The sequence below is a fragment of the Podarcis liolepis genome, assembly GCF_965112155.1.
Source record: "Podarcis liolepis genome assembly, chromosome: 2".
Classification (NCBI taxonomy): Eukaryota; Metazoa; Chordata; class Lepidosauria; order Squamata; family Lacertidae; genus Podarcis; species Podarcis liolepis.
Window position 1 is genome coordinate 19,004,934 of NC_139555.1, and position 27,135 is coordinate 19,032,068.

Here is a 27,135-nt window from a genome sequence, read left to right on the forward strand (position 1 = left end):
TTTCCAAATTGCACAAAATGTTTATTTGCATTCATCTAGTTACATTTAAACTTGTAGGAGCTAGACTGGATTCAAAGTTTTTTTGGCGAGTTCAGTTCTTTTTCTTCTTCTTTTTTTTAACCAAAACACTTTTCACTCGTAAAAACAAACACATTCAAAAGACCACAAGAAATCATCATGAAGATAGCGGAATTAATTGGAGCTAGTTTCATAGTTTCTGACAAAAAACCAGAGCTAGTACACATTTCAGTGGTCTCAACAGTACTGCACTTGGACAGAATACAAGAACTCACAAAAAGTGAATATATTAAAGTCAGACACATCAGTTGAAACAAGAAAATAAGACGACAACAAAGACAACTGAGGCATTCAGATGTTCCAGGGCAGTCACAGAAAATATTTTCTGTTTTGCTGTTTCATTTGCATGCTGCTCAGAAGATAAGCGTGTTCTACTCCAATTCAGGGATTCCAATATTCACATGAGATCTTTGTGTCAACTTCTCCATTCTCTTGCAATGATGCGGAACCTTGCAATACTGACAAGAGAGGCACACAACAACCACTTTGCCAGAGCCAGATGCAAATTCTGGAGCCCTGAAGAATTTTGGAAGTGTCCCTGATGTGGGACAATTTTGTAGTCATCCACTAATACTGTGTGGAAGCCAAGCTTCCAATGCCCCACTTTAATCTGAGCATTTGCCCCTTCTTGCAAATCGTATACAAGTGCACCCAATTCTAATATATGTAACAACGCACCAGCAGATCTAGAAGAGAATTACATATTACCTTGGGGAGGAAGCTCCCATCCCCAGAGTACATATCTACTGGTCCAACAGACAAAATATCCAGATAAAATCTGAAAAAGGCAACATGTTCCGTTTTAGTTTTTAAAACACTGATATGAAAAAGAGCAAGTTAGAAAAAGAATAAATTCAATCTTAATATAAGACATTCATAATACAGTGGGACATGCTACAGTAACTGGACAGCAATCATCACAACGCAGATTCTAACATCTTGTTACTTAATACACTAGCTCTACAATCAAATTGCTACCACAGTTCATTGATCCAGATGCTAAAGAGCAGCACATTTAAAGCCCAGTTTCGCTACCAAGTCCCTGACTGATGAGACCTATCTAGTTCTTCAAGCTTCCCTCCCTGAAAAGGCCATTTGGGTGTGTGATGAACCACTATTAATACTCAAAATTTTATAAACAACTGTTAATAGGATAAGTTTTAGAAAATGAGAGAAAGAGCAAATTATTTGCTTCCCACAGTCTTCCTCTGGGAGTCATTTGCCTCAACTTGCAATCCCGAACACACTTGCTAGGGAGAAAGCCCCACTGAACACAATGAGATTTACTCCCAGGTTCGTATGCAAATGGACTGCTCTGTAAGCCTCATTATTTAAGCACCAGTCTCTTAGGCACCTCCCAAAATTACCAACGCTTTACGAGTAATTTCATTTTTTTTACTGCTAATTGCTAACCACCTGTATTACAAGAGCAAATTATTTCCAGAGTGCTTTCACATAAACATATGCATCTATGTCTAAAAATGGCACAGTGGGATGGGTTTTTTGAATTAGTTAGCACTATTTTTTTTTTAATAAATCCAAATCTGATAATTAAATTAAATGTGGAGGGTAGCAGGTTTTTAGGTAAGAGCTTGGCAGAGCCAATTTTGAAATTTCATAATGATCATTCACACACTTTTAATAAAAAAGCTTTGGAAGAGGTATATAAGGTCAGGACAGTATGTGGAATGTAGCTGTTTTCTTGCAAAGTTTCACTGCAACTGCGCAACAGCAGCTGCATATACTTTTAAAATTATTTTTAAAAAACATTTTTATATAAAAAGTCGTATCAGTACAAGTGGTGGGGGGAGGAGGAAGCTTAAACTTACCTCTCCATGATTTGCGTTTTATTAAATTGTTTGTGAAAAAGTGGTAGAAAGCAACTTTTAAAAAGAAAAGAAAAGAATTAAGTATTTGCTGTTACATCAACTTCCTCAATTCAAAACTGTCATTTCAAAAAGTTTATGCAGTTTAAAAACCGAAGAAATTAAACCCATTAAATACACCTTAAAAAAAAAGAATTTGTAAACATCAGGCCACCAACCACTTTTACACTGTTTTCCCTGTTAATGTAGAATGGACTATTAATAATGCAGCATGGTGTTTTAAACCACAAACCAAAGTTAGGCATGCTTACACCCAATTGGCTTAAGTGCACTAAACTTTGTGTGCTGGAGTGCAGCTTCTGCTGACGGACAGCAGATGCAATACGAAAGGGAAATGCTTCTGTGGAAACCCCAGCTGAAAAGAATGGGCCTTGTATAGTGATTTTGCGCTTTCCCCATTCATTCCACTAGGGGCTTCCACAGGAAAAATGCATGTGGGGACTGTGTGCCCAGGACTTGATATATGAACAGCAATTCAAGGACACATTTTTGTCACTTTAGTTCACAGTAAATGTGTTTGAAAAACTATCAGTCAGTGCATTCCCACCCCCACCCTGTGCAATATTTTCCCCACTTCCCCAGAATTTCTTTTTTTACCCAAGTAATACTGAGTCGGAGGCATAGTGCAGCTCGAAGGTGTGCGTGTCTTGTGTATTTAATATCATAAGTGACGGATGATTTCTGCAGGACTTTTGTAAAGGTACTTCCAGATAGCGTAGTAATGAACTGCAGCAGCCGTGGCGACAAACAGATGCCAGATGGCGTGGGCAAATGGAATGATCCCATCGCTCTTGAAGAAGATCACTCCCATACAATAAATTAAGCCTCCCCAGGCAAGTTCTTGAAGTCCATCGGTGTTGTTCTGTGGATTAATAAAGTTTTTATTTTATTTTTTAAGCACTCTTTGTGAGAGAATGAGGCTGGTCATAACATTCTACTCCCCCTACTGAGCGGTACAGCAATATCACGGCCGTTGAGACTGTATACACGTATACACAGACAAGCATTAGCTGTCAAACTATTAAGGAGTGTTAGCACAGAGCTGTTCCTGCAGGTTCAGGCGGAGTTGCCATGTAGTCCTTCATCCCGTTCCCACGGCAGCCGGCAAAAGACTTCTGGAAAGGCTACAAGCAGGGCTTGAACACAACAGCTTATCCTGCTATACCAGCAAACTGGTATTTGCTGGCATGCGGGCTCTGAACATGCAGGTTCCATTTAGCTATCATGGCCTTTAGAAAAATTCCAGAAGAACTGGTCTTACCCACTTTTAAAACCCATCTAATCCAGGAACCAACATCTCACCTAGCAGTAGAAAATTCCACAAATGAATCCTGCACTGTGTAAAGTAGTTTTGTTTGTCTCTCCTAAATCTATTGCAAATTTTCTGGGTGACTCAAAGTCGTAATGCAATGGAGATAGAAGCACCACTTTATCCAGTCTCCACTGTATTGAGGCTTATAAAGACTATTATGTTGTTCCCTGTCTTTATAAGCCTGTTCCCTGTTCTCTTTTCCTTCCCCCACACTACGCCAAAATAATAAGATTCTATTGCTTTAACATTTTCTCTAAAAGAAGGTGCACCAACATTTTGACAGTGTTGCTTGCCTTTATGCATCTTTTCCAACCTGGATATCCATTTTTATATAGGGTAACTAGAGCAGTAGATAGTATTCAAAGTGCAGCTACATCATAACTGTACAGAAAGGCATTGCAATATTGGCAATTTCATTTTCCATTTTCTTACGAATACCACTTGACACATAATTGGCCTTTTCCCCTGTCAGCATAGACTCAGTTGTTCTCACCATTAAACTATCTACCACTGTACCAAGATTCTTTTTCTGGAGAATGACAAGTCAACTCAGATCGTATCAGTGCATATGTTAAGTTGGGATATATTGCTCTAGTGTGTACCTTTTTTATATTTAGTTATATCAAATCTCATCTGCCAATTGGTTGACCATTCACTCAGGCTGAAGAGACCAAGAGGCAACTCTTCACATGCAAACATCTTTGGTGTGAAGCCACACACTGGGGGTGGGGATGGAATATTCCAACCTTTTTTCATGTCTACAATTTATATACTGTATATTGCACCAGTTTGCTACCCTTCTTGGCTGCACTTCCAGCAACATCTATTCTTAATCACATCCTTCTTATCCCAAGGCTTATAAGCCAAGCCAAACTGAAACCATTTCCAAAAGGATAGCTGTGTTAGTCCAAATAATATTCTGTATGTGAATGTAATAGAAGTTTAATTGAATGGATATAAGAAAGTGAAATTAATTGCATCCGCTTTGTGTATCTGACCAAGAGTAATTTATCAATATACTGCTTAAAAGCCAATGAAAAAACATTGCATGCTGCTCCATCAAACAAGAAACCATTTCAATCTGCTAAGAGCACAAGTGTGGCATTGCTGGTTTATCTAGGCTCTAGCAGTATAGTTGTACCTTGGTTGTCAAGCGCCCTGGAACTCATACGTTCTGGCTCCCGAACACCGCAAACCCAGAAATGATTGTTCCAGTTTGCGAACGTTCTTTTGGAACCCAAACATCTGACTGGCTTCTGATTGGCTGCCGGAGCTTACTGCAGCCAATCAGAAGCCGCAATTTGGTTTTCAGATATTTTGGAAGTCAAACAGACTTCCAGAATGGATTCCGTTTGACTTCCAAGGTACGACTGTATACCCCAAATTCCATTGCCTTTACTGACAATACAGTGGTACCTCGGGTTACAGACGCTTCAGGTTACAGACTCCGCTAACCCAGAAATAGTACCTTGAGTTAAGAACTTTGCTCCAGGATGAGAACAGAAATTGCGCAGCGGCGGCGTGGTGGCCCCATTAGCTAAAGTGGTACCTCAGGTTAAGAACAGTTTCAGGTTAAGAACGGACCTCCAGAACGAATTAAGTTCTTAACCCGAGGTACCACTGTACTGCATATATGGGCCAACACTGTTAATATATAGACATTTGGATGGTGCCATATATAATCATTCTGCTACATTAAACAGGATGCCTTAAGTTGGTGCCTGCTTCACTGGAGAATACATTTGCCAGCAGTGGTGGGATGGAGCCATGGTGTTATCTTCTCTACACCAATGTCGCTGTAGCTTATCTAGGAGGGTCTGGGGCAAGGTTGGGGCTGCATGAATGCACCCGCATCTGATTGGTTCTGCCAGGGCATCCATGTGACCCCAACCTCGCTGCTGCTAGCTGGCCCCATCCAGGTAAGTTGCAGAGATACTGGGGTTGGGATGGCAGCTCCACTTCCACCACAGTGGATGCTGCTACTAGTGTTGTTTTTAGAGTTTTTAAAAATTGGAGGGGAAAAGAAAAAGTTAGGCAACAGAAACACAGCAAAGATCTAAATGAATACAGAAGTCTTTTTAAAAAACAAACCTATAATAAGTATTAATAATAGCTCCCAATATTTAGATTTTAAAATTCTTTAGCAAGCATACTTACCATGGAGGTCACAACTAGAGCAGGAGAAAAGCCCATTGCTAGATAGAAGAAGAGCTCCACAATTTTATACCTACAAAAATAAAGTAAAGTAAGCTTGCAACCAAGCAAAAGAAACATGCATTCCCGCCTCAAAAAGACAGCAGTTTTCACTTGCATACATTTATCTCTCTCAGCAATACATTGTCAATTTTAGTGGCACATCTTTTGTTATATCCTCTACTGCACTGGGCTTCCACAGAATGGAAATATTTTTTTTTTGGTTCAGCATTCCATTATCTGGAAAAACAAATGTCCAACAGATATCAAAAAGGAAGGCTTTATCCTTTGATGGCCCAGGGCGTCCCTGCATTGGAAAGATATCCCCCAGAGAAAACAGAGATCTTTCGTGCAGCCGAAAGCAAAAAAGCTGGGAGGTGGGACGAGGAAATTTGGGTGACGTGAAAAGGAGCAGGGACATACATTAAGAGAATCTGCCTTCCTCTTGTTGATGTGGCTAGAATTTTTACACCTATTAATCTTGCTAGAAAATGATAAATATCAAATATCAGAAGCAGACAGTCTGTCTCCACTCAGTGGAATAGAAGATGGATTGCACCCAGAGTTTCTATTTCTTTGATAGAAATCCAGGTTCTTTTCACCCACTCATATTGAATTATTTATCAAAAAGAAATCTCACAAGTGAAAGGGAGTAATTTTCTACACTCTGGTGATGTGCCTGGTGCCAACATGTAATAAGACTGCCTGGCTATTAATTCAGCCTTTTCAGTCTGTGTTTCTCAAAAGAGATAAGAGAATACACTTATGTTAAAACTGTTTTGTTTTTTATTAAATAAAAATAAGCAAGATGACTATCTATTCCAATTTTTCTTACAATGAAACACCACGTATAAAATACACACACAAAGAAGTGTCACTCCAAATGTAGAATGTTCCTCCACAAGTCACGATACCCTTCCATTTATGTATTTTTGCCAATTTCAAAATCGTAAGTTAAGTACACATATTAGAGTTCTGTGTTGACAACGTTTTAACCATGGTTCAGAAATCAGAAGCAGGCTAATGGGGATAAGGGCTCCAGTCCTCCTCTCTTCTATACTGCTTCAACATTATGCCTGATCATTGCTAAACTCAGTTAAACATGTCCTAACTCCACTTACGGGAATGCTGGATTTCCAGCTCACAACCTTGGCCTTAACTTGAACTGGTCCCAGTTCCAAAAACCAGGACTAATATTTACATCTGCACAGATTCCAAGTCTACGAAACGCCAATTCAAATACGAATCACAATGCTGTCTTACTTCTCATGGTAGAGAAACACATAAATGGCTCCACCAGCAGCCATCAACCAGATAAACCATCGCATATGGGAGGCCAGAGGTCCAAGCTCACGAAGATTTAACCTAAAAAAAATATTAAGGTGATCAAATGAAATGCAGAACTGACGGCAGATCAAATCAAAGACGATTTGTATTCCACGTGCAGATATAACAAAAGGATTAAAACTACTCAGACAAAGATATTCATTTCTACACCATTCAATTCATGAAGTATTTTTTTCCAAATCAGTTCAGTAAATTTAAAATATTGATGTGTGCAAAGATGATACCTATGAAGTTTTTACATTTTACAGCAAATATTTTGTTTTAACCATCAGCTTGACAGCAATTTTTTTTTATTTTTTACTCTTGAGGTGGCTTACAACAACTTTAAAGAATTTACTAATAAAACAATTTACAACAACTTTAAGGAATTTATTGCAACCATGATGCCCGCAGATATCCCACTGGTGCCTCCCCTGCACCCCGGGTTCTAGGTGTTTTGGTCCCTTTGGGGGTTGTTTTCTGGGTTGCTATTTTTTTTGGGGGGGGGGTGCTGCCTGCTTTTTGTTTTTAGTTTTATTTGCTGTGGAGTGTCATAGGCTTTTTGTTTGTATGGTGGCAGGGTTAGGTCCTGAGTATTGCCAGTTTTCCTTGTGTGAAACGGGTAATTTGTGGTAGTAAAGGTAAAGGTACCCCTGCCCCTACGGGCCAGTCTTGACAGACTCTAAGGTTGTGCGCTCATCTCACTCTAGAGGTCGGGAGCCAGCACTGTCAGCAGGCACTTCCGGGTCACGTCGCCAGCGTGCCCACAACAATTACTTTGATTTTCAAATGTGCCCCAGGCCCCAAAAGGCCGGGCCCCCCTACTGTAAGCAATACAAATGAGTAACTCCCTACATGCTATAAATCCTATTAAGATCACTGATGTTTTGAGAGAGCAGAAGTGAAAAGCAGTATCAGTTACTATAGTCATATATGGAACATCCTGGCCCCTGTACATCTGCAACACACTGTTTTCCATGCAGTTACCAAGAATGCAGTTGATGACTAAGGAGAAGCCTCCTTATGTATGCACGTTGTCCTTGATGGATCAGAACAGCTTTGTCAAAAATGCAAAGCCCTTATTTATTAAATGGAAAAAGGATTTCACTGCCCTGCTTCTAACTCTCAGCAGATTAGGCCATGAGCAATTAGTCAACCAATCCATTAAGCGGAAGCTGTCACTGATAATATGCCATCACCATTTCATCCTATCAGTAAGTACACATTTTTAATCCTTACCATGGTGCATATGATGCTGCAATGAAGATATAGATCATCACTCTGTCACACATATGAAAGCAGTGCTCCATTGTCCTAAATGGAAAGGCAAACAAGGGAACAGATCACTTAAAAAAAATCGGTATGTTACTAGAAACATTACCCAATATGAAACATTATTCTAAAAAAATCTAAAAGCAGGATGGTAGGCATGCCACAGAGTTCCTTTCCTCAGGAACAGGTAGCCCTAAATCTTAGTTTTACGGAAGGTATTTTGCTGTTCACCTAAGGCTAAAGAAACCAATCACAATCCCAACATATCACATGATAGATATGTATGTAGATAGATAAGTCAGATAGACAGACAGACACTTAGAAAGTCAGGGAATCCTGTGCAAATACAGTTTGCGTTCATCTACACCTTGTGAAGAAGTACAGAAACAGTGTGTGGGAGAGGAAGGAAGGGATGCACTACCTGCTGCTGCATTACCTGTGCTGAAGCAGCACAGGTAGTGCATCCCTTCCTTCCTTCCTCTCCTGTACCTGTGCAGCAGATTGGATACAGATGCCTTAAATAAATGTTTTGTGGCCTGTGGCTATACTGTAAAAGTAGCAGCACAATGACAAATCTTTTCCTTCTTGTGTCTTTCACTAATCTACAGTGGTGCCTCACAAGATGAAAAGAATCCGTTCTGTGATTCTCTTCGTCTAGCGGTTTTTTCGTCTTGCGAAGCAAGCCCATTGACGGATTAGCGCTATTAGCGGCTTATCTGCTGATCGGATCAGCTGATAAGCGATTTAGCGGCTTAGAAAAATGGGGGGGGGGGAGGAAAAAAACCCCGCAGGAACTCGCAAGACATTTTTGTCTTGCAAAGCAAGCCCATAGGAGATTCATTTTGCGAAGCACCTCCAAAACAGAAAACTCTTTCGTCTAGCGAGTTTTCCGTCTTGCGAGGCATTCGTCTTGCGGGGCACCACTGTACTCCGAAACTTTATACACGTAACATTTTTAAGACCAATAATGCGCAGAATTCAGTAGAATCCTCAAGCAGGAAAACTCTTATTACCCAGAGTGACTACGGTAAATCATCCCAACCTCCTTTGGGCAAGGAGGGTTGCATCCAATGGCACAGAGGTGGCAATCTATTCCTGCAACAGGACTTCCCTTTCTTCTCCCTGCGTGGCCTTCACCTCTGCTCTAGTTTTTGAGGGTGCACGCAGGGCTGCAAGGGATGGGAGAGGAAGTTCTGCTGCTCAAGCAGATGTCTGTTGCATGAGCAGAACGGCAGTGATGGCTGCAACACGGATAAATCACAACCTAAATTACAAGCAGCAAGTTGCGTGCACGGCAGCACAAATGAACCCCAAATGAATACGTGATTTATACCTTAAATGACTCTTTTTCCAGGAAATTATATGAAACACCGTGGAAACGATGAACAGTGCACAGAGACCAATCCCATACATCCATGCTGTTATCTTTTCCCATCGATCATCAGAGAGCCTATGGAGCAGGGCACTACCCACAATGGCTGGAACAATGAGAAACTAAGGAAACAACAGAACATGTTTATTTGCTAGTCTACCAAACCTCATTTAACATTCTACTTGCTATACCTAGGCCCCAGTCACCTACTATCTACCTTTTGCTTCAAAGAGGAGTAAAAAGAACCAGTGGTTTTTATAAGTTGTCCATTATACCCAGGTTTGTTACAGTTGAAAAGACATTGTTATTTCTGTCTTTATCATGGAAGAGAGAGACATCTCTACATCAGAGACATCAGTAAGACTTTTAAGAATTTGCTTAGGCTGAAGGTCACAGAACTGCTGTGTCACCCACCCATCCCATCCCAACGCTGTGCCAAAATGTCAGAAGGTATATTGTATCTAGGATTAAAATATGCTGGAAGTAACACTTTGTTAAAGTTAACTGTGCAAGCAAAAACTGCAAAGTGCTTAGAGAAGGACTAACACAAATGCAGACACACTGATGTATAAATAACGTCCTGATTTACTCCCCGCCCTTTAAAACACTCAAACAACAACTTGTTATACAAGTCAACCTCAATGCTACTTCCAAGGTCAACAGCAGCTGCAGCAATTCGAATTTCAAAATAATGAAAGCTACTAAAATAGGAAGTGGAAATGGAGAAACCTACTCACTCTTAGGTACTTACTGTATTTTTCGCTCTATAAGACACACTTTTTCCCTCCTAAAAAGTAAGGGGAAATGTGTGTGCGTCTTATGGAGCGAATGCAGGCAGCGCAGCTATCCCAGAAGCCACAACAGCAAGAGGGATCGTTGCTTTCGCTGCACAGCAGTCCCTCTTGCTGTTCTGGCTTCTGGGATTCAGAATTTTTTTCCTCTTGTTTTCCTCCTCCAAAAACTAGGTGCGTCTTATGGTCTGATGCATCTTATAAAGCAAAAACAAAAACAAAAAAAACCTGGTAAATTGTTCCTACTTTTTTTAAATTACAGATAGGAATTTCTTTTAAGGAAAATTATGAACCAAGGCATGACCCTTAGAAATACCACCAAGTTTTCAGTTTAAGAGGGAGCTTGGAAAGTAATGATGGATGCGGTGTTAAAAGTCTGAGCTACAAATCAGGAAGTCCTCATCTGAATTTCTCCTCTACTGTGAACTCACTAGTTGAGACCACCTAGCCTCTCTTTCTTAGTCTCATCCAGCCCCTCACACCCTGCATTAAGCACAATAATATTGGCTTACCTTAAAAGGTTGTGAGGATAACAATTAGATATTGCTGGTGAAGTGTGACTACTTGAAAGTCTAAAGTATTGGTATTACTATTGCTATCGTTATTGTTATGATTTGTTGCAACTGTTTCATTGATTTCAAACTACAAAGTGAGACATCCAAAATATTTCAACATCTTGTCCAATAGGTACCTGCTTGATGGTTTTCCAGCCCAATGGATCATTTTGCTTTTTGACATCACCAATGTAACAGTTTATTAAATACTCTAAAACTGAGGAAGAGCTGCAGTATCTAGTGATCCATGGCACACACCCAAGGTAAAACTTTCTGCGCACTGTGATGCCAAGAGGTGATTTCAGATGCCTTCTTAATGCCAATTTACAAACATTGCAGATGCTATAAACTATCAGCTTTATAGCAGGAAAGCAAGCCATTCGACAGCAAGGTAAAAGTAATTCATCTCTTAATGTCCCGGGCCTTTAAATTTTTAAAAAAGCTGCTATGCATTATGCTATTGAAATATTATCTGCTTGATACTAGTTTAAAAGAATCAGCTGGTTCAGAGCAGCCCCACTTCCTGTGAGAGTGAACATTGGGAGCACATTATGATACCACATGGACTGACGTCCACTGTAGTGCTTCTATGAAACCTGACATTTAAACATACAAATGTACAGTGGTACCTTGGTTTATGAACTTAATCCGTTCCGGAAGCCCGTTCTTAAACCAAGGCATGCTTTCCCATAGCATGGGGGACTCAATTTACACTCAACAGGAAGCGGAACATGTTCTGCTTCCAAGGCACAGTTCACAAACCAAAACACCTACTTCCGGGTTTGCGGCATTCTTAATCCAAGTTGTTCATAAACTGAGCTGTTCTTAAAGCAAGGTACCACTGTATTTGCATTTTACTGATGTCTGTGGCCCACTGGAAACTACTGACAAACATCACCAAGGCTGTATTATGAATAAACCACACATTTCACCATGAGCTGGCAAAAAATGAATCAATGCTAGTAAATGAAACAAAAAACAAAACATAAAACTCAGACAAAGTAGAAACAACAATCAAAAGACCAAGTTCTTTCTGACAATAATTTAATCATTACCTTTATCCTGAAAGCAGAACGAGCTAGAACTTTTAAAAAGCAAAACATAAGCAAAAATCTCTGGTATAATATGTTGTGTGCAACCGTTAAGGCAGCCTAGTTTGAAAGATTAATCAGAGTTTTGTTCAGCAGAAAGCCTGGAGAGAAATAAATAATTCCATTTTAGGTTCTGGATAGGAAAGCTTTATAAGAATTTGTACTTTTTCTTTTTTAGGCCATGGATTACTAACAGTATGCGTGGGCTGCAAGACTAGTAAATATTTTGTTTGTTGGACAATACTTTAGGCAGCCTTAGAAGCCACTTTGAGATGGAACATATGCTTCAATTTAAAACACTGCTGCTGTCTTATTTTTAAAAAAGAGTGTCAGAACATTTTTGAAATAAATCTCTCTAGATCCTCCAAAGTGGGAGAAAAATCTTTAAGCAATTATTAGTTTAGGGAAAGTAGATCCTCGTGAGGCTTTAGCGAACTGTTGATTCCTAAACATGGAGCAGAATGGAAAAAGATCACATGTGTTATGTATGAGTGAATGAATGAATGAGCAATCAATGGAATGTGTGGACTCTGCTGTTGTACCAGAACATTTACTTATTGCAGCAGTCTCAACTGTATAAACGACAATTCAGCAGTACCAGCCTGTATTCAAACTATGAATAAAACAAAATCTTACACAGATGGGAATTAGAATTACTTTTGATTGTGCTACCAATAGATCGATTTACTTACCGCATGAGTGTAACAGTTAGCAGCATGCTCATAGCAGGTAGGTTTGTAACGGCTATTTGCTGGAGCTGGGTGGTTCATGAATCTGTTGAGACAAGCAAAGCATACCACTGATGCAAACCGTTAACTAAAAAGGATGAAGAGGAACAAGCTCAGAACGCTCAGCAATAGCAGTTTTTGACCTAGACCAAGGTTAATTGGGAGGTGAAGAAATGTAATGCATCATTTGGAAGCACTGTGTTCCACACTTTTTCCTACAGTACAAAAGGCAGCAGTATTTTCTTTACTCGTGACAAGAAAAGCAAGTCAGATTTTGTCGTCAAGGGACCTACTTCTCAATTAGCTGCCTACGTGAATTACGAATAAAATAAAAATCTCAACATACACATCACATCCTCCAGCCATAGGCATCTTTTTTTAAAAAAAGTTTTTGTAAGCCCTAGGACTTCAACGGACTGCCACAAGCCTTTTATTTATTCATATACCACCATGGACTTATTTGGGTTTACAAAAATGGAAGGGATGAAAGAGAACAATGACTAAATGCAGTTGCAGATACTTTGTCTTTGTTTCCGCAAATGGGGAGGAGAAAGACACATACAGAGGTGTTCTTGTCACAAGCATATGAGAAACCGGTTTCATCTGTTGTCTTGGTATCACACCACCAACACAAGCTTTTACAGTTACCAGTAACCTTTATTATCAGCATATAACTGGGCCAAACACACCAATTGTCCAATTGTCAACTGACTTTCAGCAAATGCTGGAAGCTTACAGACACTTTTGAAACTACTAAGCAGGCCATTCTGTTTTTATGAACCCAATAAGGATACTTTAACAAGTAACACCCCAAATGATAAAATTAAGAAATTATGTGTGGCACTTACAACACCACGATGATCAGGATAATACATTAAAGCTCTCATACCAGTAACTTTCCTTTTTTAAAAAATTGCACAACTCTGAAGTATTTATCAAACAAATGCTGCAACACTGCTTTTGCTCAGTCTGGTTTTATGGCTTCTGCTGCCACCATGAGGGCTGGAAGAAAGACCTGCTTCCCGTTGCAAGGCCCATTTCCACCTGGCCTAGGGGGTAGGGTCCAGACTTACCCTGAATAGCTAAAGGGCTCCTGGCAGGCCGGAGAGACATTGCTGGAACAACTCTTGGGTTGGGGCAACTAGCTAAAATGTTTTAAACGGTTCTAATTTTGGTTTCTCTGTTTTGTTTTTGTTGGGTTGGTTAAATGATTAGTTGGGGTTGGCAGATATTTTAATTTGGGCATAACTGTAAACTGTTTATTATTGTTGTTGTTACTGTTATTATCATTATTGGTTTCTATTGATTTATTGGTTTGTTTGTTGCTTTTATAGGCTATTTGGTTTTTTTACTGCTAGAGATTTTGTTGCATTTTTATATATGTTGTAAGCCGCACAGAATGGCTGGGAAAACCCAGCCAGATGGACAGGATATAAATTTAATAAAAATAATACAAACTGGAGTAGTCTGGCAAGATTACACCACAGCAACAGTAGTGAAGTGCAGTGTTTAAGAGATCTCACTTGCTCCTGGACCCTTTTTTCAAAATGGGGGTAGGGGGCAAGTTCATACGTTAACATGTAATTTATAACTATCTCCTGAACATACAGACCAACTTTAATTTTAATATCTCACTCACCAGTGCATATATTACGTTATGATCTTACAATCTATTTTGTTTTATTCATGGTCCCTTTCAAAAATAGACATAGGATAAAACTATGGTTTGTACACAAAATGTAGAGAGCCGCCCTGATATGCACACCAGCTTCCATCCTGATGCCTCAATCTTCAAGGGAGATGCCACATTGAACATTCAATATGGTGTCCTTCAAAACCCATACAAGGGTTGAGATTTGAAACTGAAATATCCAACTGTGTTTCTAATGTATGCAACCCATTCCATTCCACTCCTGCAAAATTCCATGGAGTTATTCCATTGCAAATAAGCAAACAGACTAGTTAAACCCCAAAGCCTAACTTTGCTTGGACTACTGGGAAGTACATGTAGCTTAACCCAATGGGATTTATCTCAAATAAATACACTGAGGCTCATCCAGAAGGTTTGTAGACTGAAATAGTATGAATGTTTCTAACTATAGTCTTCAGTACTGCTGCCTGTCCTACTGTGGCTATGCAAATACCATTTGCTATGAACAGGAATAACTTTGCATCTGAATATAAAATTTTATGCAGATCTCTCTATTGTTTCTAGGTTATCTTGTTTCTGTTTCTCAGTGCCCCGCCTGTACAATATGAAAATACTATTTTCCTACCTTACTGGGTGACCAAATAATTACAAGCTTCATAATACATACTAGTTGCAAATACTAGTGAGCCAAAGTCTATATATTTTTATTTACTCCCAAAACATGCATAAAATTTTGTGCTAATCTCTATAAACAACTATAGTGCCAGTGCCACTTGGTAAATTTTTTGCTAGAAACCGCATTACTGAAGTGATGATTTTAAAGTAGTAAATGGATAGCTGTTTGCACTAAAATTGTTTGCTTTCAAAAATTACATTGTCACAGTGTAGATAATACACACCAGACTGTTTTAGTCCATCTGAAATCTACAGTTATATCAACAGAGGACCACAGAATCAATCTAGCAGTTTGGCAACAAAACTCATATGGCTGCAAACACCAACAATTATTAAAAACCTATCATCTTATCTCAAAATAAACATGTATAGGACTGTGCTTTAAGTCTGCATTCAGTAGGGCCTGCTCCCTAGCTAATGTGTTTAGGACTGCAGCCTTAACAAATAATTTGTTTAAAGAAACTCTTCGAACTTTGTGGAGACAGACAATATCCTGTTTCCACTCATAACAATAGTTTGTTTTGCAGAGCTATACACACTTTATTTTTTGACAGTCTCTGCCCACAGGCTCACCATCTAAGAGACACAAAATAAAATCTAGAAGTAACACACAAAATAGAAGGGGAAATGGGTATTCATACAAGTTCTTTTATGCTGCGCCAGTAAAGTCACATACAGGAGTTTATATAACACATTGCTCAGTGTGCATGCTAAAAAGAAAGGAGTCAATTTTTAAATAGCCTTGGAAGCAAGGGCAAGATATGGTTTTGCTAAATTGCTTTTTGTAACAGCCTCAGGTTGTGAGGGCAATATCAACTGTGCTATACACTTAGCCTGCTGTTTCTTAATTTGGAAAGCCGATGAGGGGGAAAAAGAATCTGATGGCCTAAATACACAGGATCTTATATGTCAGGAATTTATTCTTCAGGCTACACCCAGCTGCCAAAAGCCTCATCTGAGGATATAGAGGGCTCATTCAGACTTGCACTTGTCCCGTGCACAGGTCTAAGAGGTTTTTGCCCTGGAAAACCTCTTTAGTGATAAATCTGGGCAACGGTCAATCTGGAGAAAATCCCGATTTAGGGGTTTTCATTCTGCAAATATGGCTCCAGATACAGGTATTAAATTACACATGCTCAGGCTTCTACAGTTCTGTCCATGCCACTCTTACCATGGCAAGTGTGACAAGTGATCAGCCTTACTCCCGACTTTGAAGTGCCTCTCAAGACCACACCACACCCAGGCAACACCCTGCCCCAGACACACACCCTATGCTTCACCCTCTCCTTGAGTGCTCTTGCCTAACTCAGGCAACGCCTCTTCCTTGCTTGGATGGGGGATACAACAGGCTATGCAAGTGTGTGTACAAAACGAGCCGACTGTGCAATGGTAAATTTGCATTCACTACTTTGTTCACTTGTGCATCTGGCCACACCCAGCACTGGCGAATGTGGCCCTCAGGTAGAAAAATATTCCCCACTCTAAGCTAAATATCTTCCACTTTCCTCCATTGTGATTAACATTCTTTGTGAGGGTCAAAACATTGGAAGAATTGCAGTGTTTTATCCATTGCCACACCACCACCAAGATTTTTGCTGCCTGACAATCCACAAAGGTACAGCTGCTCAAAGACGTCTTTGGCTGTGCGGACTGAATAACTCAATATTGCAGTCTGGCAACAGCCCTCTGCCAGAAGGCACAGCTTTGCATCTTTCTCCTTACAGATTCAAACATGTCTTTAAACCTATAGACACATATGGATTAGTGCCTGCCTATCTATAAAAGGGGCAATAATTACTAGATAGAAATATAGTATTTTTTAATTTTTTTTAGGTCAATGTTCAGAGGTTAGATTAGTTAACTTCTGATAGCTGTTCTGCCTGCAATTCAAAGTACAAATCTCAGTTGCCCTCGTGTTCAGCTGTATGGATAACTGAAAGAGAAAGCTCATATTGTCATAACTTGGTGCCCAAGTTGTGTTATGAGCTTTTTCAGGTATTATGGCTAGAGTGTGCTAGTTGTGTTGGTAAAAGCTTCTAGCAGGTACCACAGCCAACGACACTTAAGAACCACTTAGTTTTCTCCAAGGCTGGTACAAAGAAAATTAATATTGGCCCCAAGAATTTGGGTGCTGGAACATATATACAGGCAATGACCATTTTATGCTTGTCCAATATGTGCGCAACCACACACATCACTGCAACCCAGAAGTGTCTGGAAAAGGGGGTGAGGCGGTGGAAAAGCAGACTTATGCATGCTCCACCAACACGTGTGGGGGTCAGGAAAATAACCCCCATGCAAAATGGTTGTTGCCTGTACCTGAAAGGTGATTCTGGCTTTAGCCAAAAACATTCTGACAAAGAGTCAAATTCAATGTTAATTATACATGAGAGTAGACCCGTTGAATTCAATGGGCATAACTAACTTAACTCCATTGATTTCAATGAATCTACTCTTGAGTAGAATTTAGTTGGCTACAACTCAGAGGATGTATCACAAAGTGAAATGAAATAGATCAAATACAACACTGCCATACCTCTTTACTCGAGCCCAAATTTTAACAATATACCTACTTGACCATAGTCAACAGTTCCAGGGTCATACAAGTAAAGAGGAAAGGTCTGTTCAAAGTAAGAATGAAAAGCTGGGAAACCAAGAGAAAAGAGGCAGCCATTGCTTCAGTATGCCTCAAGTGCAATACAGATGGAGGCAAGCTTATCAATATGGGGATAAACCTTGTACAAAACTGGCTCAATCATTAAACTACACCTCCCTCCTTCCCCTATGCTTCTATTTTGATTTCTTTAAAAAAATAAAAAAATAGATGTATTTCGCAAGCAGTGAAGTAGCAATACTGTACAAGTGGAAAAGATAAATATCATAAACATCTAAATTCCAGATATTAGCCTCTTTATGCAATACAAACATTCCTACTAATATCTTAATTCCATTTCTGAAACAACACATTGCTGGACAGAAATAACCTAATTTAAGCAAGAATCTATTTCTGCCCCTTTTTAATGATTTCCAAATTGTTTTTACATTCTTTGCTGCCCCTCTTTTCCAGTTCTAGACTGTAACATAGCCAAAACAAACAGATGAATCCTGTCTCACTGCAGAGTCAATCATTCAAAAGAGAGGAGAAAAATGCTGAAAATCCTCTCTAACAGCCATACGTGAAAGAGAAGCTTAGTTCAACCAACATGAGTATGACAAACACCGGATGTATGAACTTTCACCCACTTCCAGAAGATGGAAAAACCTCATCTTTCACTGTGATCTATTTCCTTTCTAAAAGCAGAGAAGTATACTGTACTCACCTCTTCTCTCAGTCATCAAATTCCTACCCACCTTTCGAAGAGAGAAAATTGTGCAAACAAAGACTTCGACTTGCATATAAAGTTTTAAGAGCCCAGTAAACAACAGCAATGTGCAGTACTGGATACCCACATTCTCTGAAAATCCCAGAACCCCAGCTCTTATTCTCAAAAAGTTTATCTTAACTCTATTTGCTTTACCCTTGTGGTAAAGCGGTAGGGGGTGTCATGAAAACCACAGATGAACAGGAAAATACAGAATCATGGGAAGAATTGGAGAGAAGCAAGAGCATGAAATTAGTGCAGGGGGTTGAATTTCAGATGCCTTTCATACCTAGCCTTGGGCCAGGAACACTTGCCTCCCAAAGATCAGTGCTAACATTCTCAGGAAGAATGGCAGTAAAGGTGGTACAGTACTATAAGACTACTCTGAGCAAACATTAGTTGAATATGACCCAATAGGTCAAGTGTTATATCTGGGGTAAATGTGTTGTTGCTTCAAGGGATTAATCTTGGAGGTGACTTCTTTCTGGTCAGATGCATGAAAACAACCTTCCTGCTTTGCTCATACAAGAACAATGCATGTTACTACAGTGCAGGAATGCACAATCAAATTCCACTGGCTTTTGCAAGTAAATATGTGAGATTTTCCCCGCCTCTAGAAAATAAAAGAATTTTGTCAGAGCATCCCCACTTTAAGAATGTGATTTTAAGTGTGACTTTCTGAACAGTGCAATATGGGGAAGAGCCCTGGGAGAGTTAAAAGGATCTGTACCCCATCAATGAAGGTACAACAGGAACATGAAGGAGATGCAAAATGAAACAGAAAATTCACTACATTATAAACTACAATAAGATCTCTCTTAAGGAAAATTTAAATGAAAAGCAGCTCATTTTCCAAAGAACAGCTCTACAGTTCCTGCAAAACATGCAACCCTTTCCACACCATCTTGGAGAAGTCGTATTTGAATTATCCAATTCCAGTGCTCTCTCTCACTATTGATTTTCACACAGCACACATAATCCTAAACCTGTTTGTACTCAGACAGTCCTACTCAGCTGCTCTTTTGCACAAAGACTGTTATGAGAATGTTATATAGATGGAGACCAAAGCACTTTCCAAGACAAGAAATATCAAATCTGTATCAACTACAGAACTTCCTACTGATTTCTTGAGAATAAGCCAAGGCCCTCATGGGTGTCCAAGCAAACGAGTCAAAGAAACAGGAAACAAAGGATTGCATGCTACACCCTTTTACTTCACATCAACCAAAGGAAACTACTTCCAGCACCTCCTCTGGTGCCACATACACACATTACTTCATTCACAGCACTCCCTCAGTTTTAACTCATTCATAATATTTACCACCACTCAATTCTGTTGTTGCAATCTCTACATGACCTGCACAACCACACCTTGCTTTGTTTAGGCAAGGTCTACCCTGTGTGGAATTAAGATCTGTGATAGTATCACAACAGGCTAAGGGACATAGGAGTCAACTTCTAGATGCCAAGGTCCCTTTGCCCCCCATAAAATATTTGAGGGGGGCCACCCCCAAAAAAGTTGCCATTGCCATTGAGAATTGCCATTCAAATGGTATATCATGCAATTATGTGATGCTTACCTGCCCCTCCCTCCCCAGCCCCAATATTTTATTCAAGTTTGCACCCTTGTAAGGGATAAACTAACCTAGGCGACAGCATTTTGGGGTTCTGCAAAAGCACCAGGGCAGTCTCTCCACATGCATGCACAGAAAAGGTGAGAAACTGTGGGGTGGGTGGGTCTGCAGGAGAAGAGGGTTCAATAGACCAGACTTGCAGGCATGGCCAAACTTGGCCCTCCAGATGTTTTGGGACTACAATTCCCATCATCCCTGACCACCGGTCCTGTTAGCTAGGCATGGGAGTTGTCGTCCCAAAACATCTGGAGGGCCAAGTTTGGTCATGCCTAGCACACAGCGGTTCTTAACCTGTGGGTCCCCAGATGTTGTTGGACTACAACTCCCATCATCCCTGAGCTCTGGCCTTGCTAGCTAGGAGTGATGGGAGATGTAGTTCAACAACATCTGGGGACCCACAGGTTGAGAAAGGCTGCGACTAGGAAGGTGGGTTTAACACCCCATGTTAAAAGTGTTTGTAGGGGGGGGTATCTTATCTGCATTAAGTGATCTGGATGCCCGTGCAAACGGGAGGAGACGATCGCGGGGGGGGGGGAAAGGGGATCCCCAAGAGCGGGCGGAGTTTCCGCGGGCGAGATCAAAGGCTTCGGAGGGAAATCCACTAGAAGAATCCGCCTCGTCCCTAAGCGGAGAAAAATATCATCCCGGGAAGAGAACCCTGAATATATATCCCAAGAAATGAAATCTGTCGCTCGCACACATACGCCCAGGCGCGCGCGCGCGCGCCTCACCTCCTGAATTTCTCCTGGAGGCGCCGCATGGGGGTCCAGCGCAGCCGCCTCACGTCGAGCCAGGCGAGCTGGGGGTCGGCACGGGGGGCTCCCGGCGGCTCCTGAGGCGGCGAGGGCCGGAGTCCGGGCCCTCATTGGCTTGCCAGCCCCGAGCGGAGGTAGCTGGAGGAGGCGAGGCGAGGCGAAGCCAGGCCCAGGGCTGTTGCTGCCGCTGCTGCTGCCGTTGCCTTGGGGTCGCGCGCGGAGTCGAGAGAAGCAGCCGGCCGGCGGCGGGGCTCCCGCTTTTTAAAGCGGCGCCGTCGGCTCTCGCGCCGCGCGCTCCGGCCCCCGGCTCGGACCCGCCCCCCCCCCGCGCGCGCCGGTTGTCAGTTCAGTCGGGTGCCGAGGCCAGGTCGGGAAGCCCCGCCCACGCCCGACCGCCGGAGACGCCGATTGGTTGGGAAGGAAGAAGTGGGTGGGAGGGGGAGAGGGAGAGAAGCGGCGGGAGAACAATGGGCGGTTGGCGGGGAGCGCGCGCGCGGTGGGCGGGAAAAGGGAGGCGGCGGGCGGTGAGGTAAAAAGGAGGCTGGTTCGATTTGAACGCGGTTTAGAAGCGGGGGCGAGGATGAGCCAGGGCAGCGGCTGCCTCTCCTCTCAAAGGGGAATCCTCCTCAGAAAGGGAAGGAGTCCTCTGGCTGCCTGAGTTTATTTTCATCCATTTTTCTAGAAATAAAACTCAGGACTCCAAACTTGTTGAGCTCTTTCTCTCTTTTTAAAGGAAACTCTAAAGTCGTTCATCATCTTCTTTTCTTTTTTTTTTAGGCAATCGACCTCAACATCAGAATCAAAAGAATCTTTTTTTAAAAAAAACCCTGTTATTAAACAAACATTACATACAAAAAACATAACAAAAACCCCCACAAACTAATCTTACGTAGTTATTACAGTATACATAATCAAGTTGTCAAGCATCTAGAGTAAATGTGAATTATATAAAAGAAATAAAAAGAGAGAAGAAAAATGCACAATAAAACCGAAAAATTAACAAAACAAACTACCTATCAAACAAAAAGCAGTATTTAGTTAATTCAAACCAGTACCAGTGTATAATCAGAAGAATCTTTATTTGCATCAGCCACTAGCCATAGGAATAAAATAAAAATGTACTGAAAATAGAGGTTAAAAACATAATGAAAGAAAATATATTTTAGGGGTTTACAACCATAATCAAATATAGATCTTATTCTCATCACACACACCCCATTAAAAAACCTTGCAGTTTTTGCTGTCACCTGATCATCTTGCTAAAAGAAAGGGCACAGTAGCAATGGTTGAGCACCCCCAGCACGGGCAATAATCAGTGGCGTAGCGTGGGGGGTGCAGGGGGGGGGGCCCGGCCGCACCGGGCGCAACGTCTGGGGGTTAGGGTTACGGGGTGCAAATCCACGGGTTAGGGGGCGCAAATTACTTGCCTTGCCTCGGGTGCTGACAACCCACGCTACGCCACTGGCAATAATAACGGGGTAATAACCTCACTCCTCAGAGCTTTATAAATAGAGTGCAAGCTAGAAGGATACGAGCCACTGACTCAATACTACCATCTCCACAGGGACCTCAACATCCCGGACACTGTTGCCTATTTTCCAAAAGTTCCCCCAGACGCCAGTTAAATCCCTGACGTGTCCAGAAAATTCAGGACTTGTAGCAACCCCCTAGGGGGCTTGTTGCGTTCCCTTCTATGAAAACAGGGACATCTTATTCCTTAATAATAAAAACAGACTTTGTTTCACCTGGGTCAAAGAACCAGTTTGGCACCCTAATAAAAATCATAATTATTATTATTCTATTACCCTGCCCATCTGACTGGGTTGCCCCAGCCACTCTGAGCAGCTTCCAACATAATAAACATTAAACAATTTCCCTATACAGGCCTGCCTTCCCGTGTCTTCTAAAGGCTGTATAGTTAATTATCTCTTTGGCTCGGGGGGGCCAGATAACTGCTATCTCCTCCAACATTTCTCCAATGAAAATAGGGACGTCCTAAGGAAAAGCGGGACATTCCGGGATCAAATCAGAAACCGGGACGGCTTCTCTAAATCTGGGACTGGCCCTGGAAAAGAGGGTCTTCTTGGAGGGAGCTGTTCTCTTCTGACCTTCCATGGTTGAAAATGGGGACGGTTCTTGAGGGCTGCCTCAAGTCATTGACCCAAACACAAAGAAGCACCTCTAAAGACCCCCCCAAAAGAAAGAGCTATTACGTCCAAAAGACGTATCTCTCGAGGACCTTTCTGTGCCAATCCTGTTCTCATCCGGTTCAGCGCATCTCCCTCAAGAGAGGTGCTCCACTGGTAATTCTCACATTGGGTGCTTGAAGAAAAAGAGAACGGTGTGATGCAAGACACTTGCTCTTTTCCACAGAAGAGGCTGCCCTGTGCTTCTCTTCATGAATCACTGTTCTGGACCTTCAACCTCTGCCAGGATCCAGTGGTTTTGGCATGCTATTGGGTTGTTTAAGTTGGAGATAAGGCAGGACCACAAACTGGCTTCAGTATTGCGTCTCTACATGAGTCGCCAGCCTGGGCTTACCTCTTTTCGGCCAGGATTCACGCTTAGACACCCACAGCTGTCGCTAACATGGGAAACACGGCATTATGCATTGCTGAATGCCTTTCTCTGCCTATCTGTAACCATTTGTAATGGCTGAGTTGCCCCGACTTGTGAAATGGGTGTGTTGGTAAACTGACCATAGAAATTCTTTTGAGCCTCTGCTAAAGAAGAGGTCACAGAATTGCAGCCTAGAATTGCAAGCGGTGAGGGAGAAAGAGGTAGGAGTTTAGGATGCTGGTCAACTGGCAGGTCAGATGCTGCAGAAGCTGTGATCTCTACCACCAGCCAGATACTAATAGATGTTCTTCCAGTTGCATGAGAGTCACTGATTTGCAAACAGAAAAATGTTTGAAAGAACTAACAGCATGAGAACCCAGTTGCATGGATCTTTATCATATAACTGGGACGTGGGTGGTGCTGTGGTCTAAACACTGAGCCTCTTGGGCTTGCCGATCAGAAGGTCAGCAGTTCGAATCCCCACAACCGGGTGAGCTCCCGTTGTTCGGTCCCAGTTCCTGCCTACCTAGCAGTTCAAAAGCACGCAGTGCAAGTAGATAAATAGGTACCACTCTGGCGGGAAGGTAAACGGCATTTCGGTGTGCTGCTCTGGTTTTGCCAGAAGTGGCTTAGTCATGCTGGCCACATGACTTGGAAAAACTGTCTGCGGAAGTGGACAAATGCCTGCTCCCTCGGCCTGTAAAGCGAGATGAGCGCCACAACCCCAGAGTCTTTCATGACTGGACTTAATTGTTAGGGGTCCCTTTACCTTTATCATATAACTGGCATCCTTCATGGTTTCCATTTATGTCTGAAAAACTCTTGGAATCAAACACTGCCCTCCTAGCTGAGTCATTTGAACATTCAGTTGTGAGGGAGCTGCTCTGCAATTGTTAGCCAAAGTAGCAACTTCTAATCATGTTTTATGCGTCACTACTATTGTTTCGAAACACATTTATTTCTCTTTTCCTCTTAAAGCTCATAATTTCTTTTCCATGTGAGGCACAGCTAAATACAGTTCACTTTGTCCTACAAAGTACATAGCCTTGCAGTTGAAACCAAGCAGAAGTGTCCTTTTAAAGAAAAAGAATTACCAGGCTGGCAAGCAAACTGAATTTCCGTCAAATGACAGCAGAAAGACAGCACCCCCTGCTTGGCCCTTTGTGTGTAACTCAGGCTTAAAAACAAAGGCAGTAGTCAAAGCACATCAACTGCAGCTGGACATAAAGAAGCAACAAAGATGGGGGGAAGTGTTGTTATTAAAGAGGTGTTATGCGGAAGAAGAATGCAAGAACAAAAAGGAATTGCGTTTAAAAAGACTAGCAATAGCAAAATGATAGCAAAGAGGGAAATGATTGATGAGGAAAGTATCATGAATGATTGTTGTCAACCCGCATTGTTGCCAAGCACCCCAAAAGTATAGATCAGAATAACATCCTTTAAGTCTGCAGTTTAAAAAACAAATAGGAGCACTTAGATGTATTCAAGCCAGCTTGCTCCACATTCCCAAAGCCACAGTTCACATTGTCCCATTATTTTGGCTCGGACTGACAGCTTGATCCTATGAATGTGAGACTTGCAAAGGAGTAATGCTGTGCCAGTCACTGAAGCAGTGCAAACTAACACTGATTCAGACATTACGTTTTTAGGTACACACCTAAGCTTTAAGTGCGCATCTAAAAATATAGTACAAATGAGACAAATGTGTTTGGGAAACACAAATCATGGCCATGTGTAAGTGAGGCAGGATTGGCTGCAGATCCCTTTCTCGGGGTAGAATTAGACACCAGGGGGATAGCTATACCTGTGCCTAGTTCTTGTTCACCTAATGAAAAAAGAAAAGAAATTCCCTGTGTAATGAGATCCCATTAAATTGGGGGGTTCACCCAGACCCTATTCCAGGCTTCCTCAAACTCAGCCCTCCAGGTATTTTGAGACTATAATACCTATCATCCCTGATTCCTTGTCCTGCTAGCTAGGGATCATGGGAGTTGTAGGCCAAAAGCATCTGGAGGGCAGAGGTTGAGAATGCCTGCCCTATTCCATTTCACTGGCTCCCACTAGCAGGGGCAAGGAAACTTACAGCATGATGTCACATTGTGCAGAAAGTTGGACCAGATCTTTGGGGGACAGGGTATAAATATGCCACTTTTGGCTGTAACCTGGGTTCTACCTACCATTCAGTGGGCCTGTTGCCAAATAAAGCATAGAACATCCTTCATCATCACTGGTATGGGTCAAATACTAGCATATCATCCTCACTACTTTTCTGCTGCAGGAACATAAAGGGTCAAACTCTGGAGTCAACCCATAACAAACAAACAATGAAGTCATACTCAAAGTAGTCTCATAGAAATCAGTGGGTTGTTCATTATATCTAACCTATATTTATATCAGTGGCCTACAACAAAATATCTTCAAAAATTACAATATATAAATAACTCTTGAATGTGTTTATGGCAATCTCTTCTAATCTCCGGCTGCTGCTATTATGTTCCAGGCTTTTCCTTCTAAGGGGAGGTTATAGTAGATGCTGTAAATGGGAAGCTTTAAATGCAAGAAATGCCGGTTTGAATTGTCTGTTGAATATAACCCATGCTATCTCTTCCTGGCTTTACTATTTCTTTTCTAGGTATTTAAATATTTGGATTACACCAAAAATCAAAAAGCACAAACTGAATAACAGACCCATATATCTGTTGGATTGCCATTTTCTTCCTGAATAGCATGGTAACATGGTGTATATATAATCATAGGTGGTGCCTTCTGAAGGCTATTTAGTAAATTTAGGGAGCTGCCATTAAAAACTAAACTTGCATCATTCCTGGCAGAGACTCAAATTACAAAATGCAACTTCTCATCATTGCCAATATCTGTTCCAGCAGCAACTCACCAGGGTGAATTTAACAAGCACAGATTATTTTCTTAGAAGAAGACTCCAGTGTTGTCATTTTAATCTCTGATATACAAAGGTTTCCTCTGCAGCAGCCCCCTACCCTCATGCGTATCACAGTCACTTTGAATTATATGTGCATATTGTTCATTTTGAGAGACAGAAACCTAGCAGAGTGACAGGTCAGAAACGAGGTGCTTGCAGTTTTTCTAACAGCTGCCTTTTCAATCTTCATTTTATAACCAAATCAAATCCTTCATACCACAGATTGCTCAAGCCAAATGACAGGAATCTCAACCAAGGCAAAAAAGGACATACTCGAAAGCTCCCAGTGCTGCGAGCCAACACTACATGGTGTTAGTACTAGCAGTGAGTAAGTCCCTGCACAGAAACATTTGATAACAATATAGATCTGTAAATTCATGCAGAAGCCCCAGTGGTGCTGTCATAATGACCACACACATTCCATGGCTCAACCGAAACACGGCTCAACTGAAATCAGTCAGACATAAGATCATGCATAAGAAACTTACAAATCTCGGAGCAAACATTGGGATAGGGGTGGAGAATGGAAGCAAGATCAGTCAACTTTTGATGTAGCAGATGGTGAGTGCTAGTTTCAATGAGCGCAGCGTGGAACTGCTGCTGCTAAGTTCAGAGGCAGATGTTACCTGCTAGTTCTGACTTGTTGCCCAGAGAATACTCACTTTTCTGGGTTTTTTGTAGTCTCAAATGAATCCTTGTTGGTCAAAGATTTCCCTTTTTTGCCCCATGAGCTGTTGGACATTCTTTAACACCAAAGTCCTCCTAAGTAACAGAAGAGTAATCAGACAGGAATCCTGGCTTCCTCCTGGTGTATGTTGATTTAGTTTGTTCAGTCTTCTTGAAGAGTGAGAATGGAAAAAAAAAAGTTGGGATTGGCATACTTAAAAACTAGTCCGCCCACCACATGGGTATGGAGTAAGAGATTAGCAAGTCTTACTCATGCTGTTTGGGCAAGTAG

The 27,135-nt window shown here is 41.5% G+C and overlaps 1 protein-coding gene across 3 annotated transcripts; it reads right to left on the reverse strand.

The window, feature by feature from the left end:
- Positions 1 to 27,135, reverse strand: MMD (monocyte to macrophage differentiation associated). 3 transcript variants are annotated; one of them, XM_083490517.1, is made up of 7 exons: positions 26,666 to 27,135; positions 12,568 to 12,649; positions 9,401 to 9,561; positions 8,035 to 8,109; positions 6,733 to 6,834; positions 5,434 to 5,503; positions 1 to 2,826 (listed from the first exon to the last, which is right to left on the reverse strand). In XM_083490517.1, exons 2-7 carry the CDS (start codon positions 12,643 to 12,645, stop codon positions 2,626 to 2,628), a joined length of 687 nt encoding a protein of 228 aa, XP_083346643.1. In that variant the 5' UTR covers positions 12,646 to 12,649; positions 26,666 to 27,135; the 3' UTR covers positions 1 to 2,625. The 3 variants fall into 3 exon arrangements, with proteins under 3 accessions (XP_083346643.1, XP_083346641.1, XP_083346642.1); XM_083490515.1 differs by having other exon boundaries at positions 26,840 to 27,132; XM_083490516.1 differs by lacking the exon at positions 26,666 to 27,135 and adding an exon at positions 20,657 to 21,060.

Excerpts from the sequence above, each read along its gene's own strand:
- MMD (XM_083490515.1), bottom strand. The coding sequence starts at position 26,919 with ATGTCCAACAGCTCATGGGGCAAAAAAGGGAAATCTTTGACCAACAAG. Across the intron at positions 9,562-12,567 it reads CTAACTGTTACACTCATGCG|TTTCTCATTGTTCCAGCCAT; the intron begins GTAAGTAAATCG and ends TTGTTTCCTTAG. Across the intron at positions 2,827-5,433 it reads CTCTAGTTGTGACCTCCATG|AACAACACCGATGGACTTCA; the intron begins GTAAGTATGCTT and ends ATTAATCCACAG.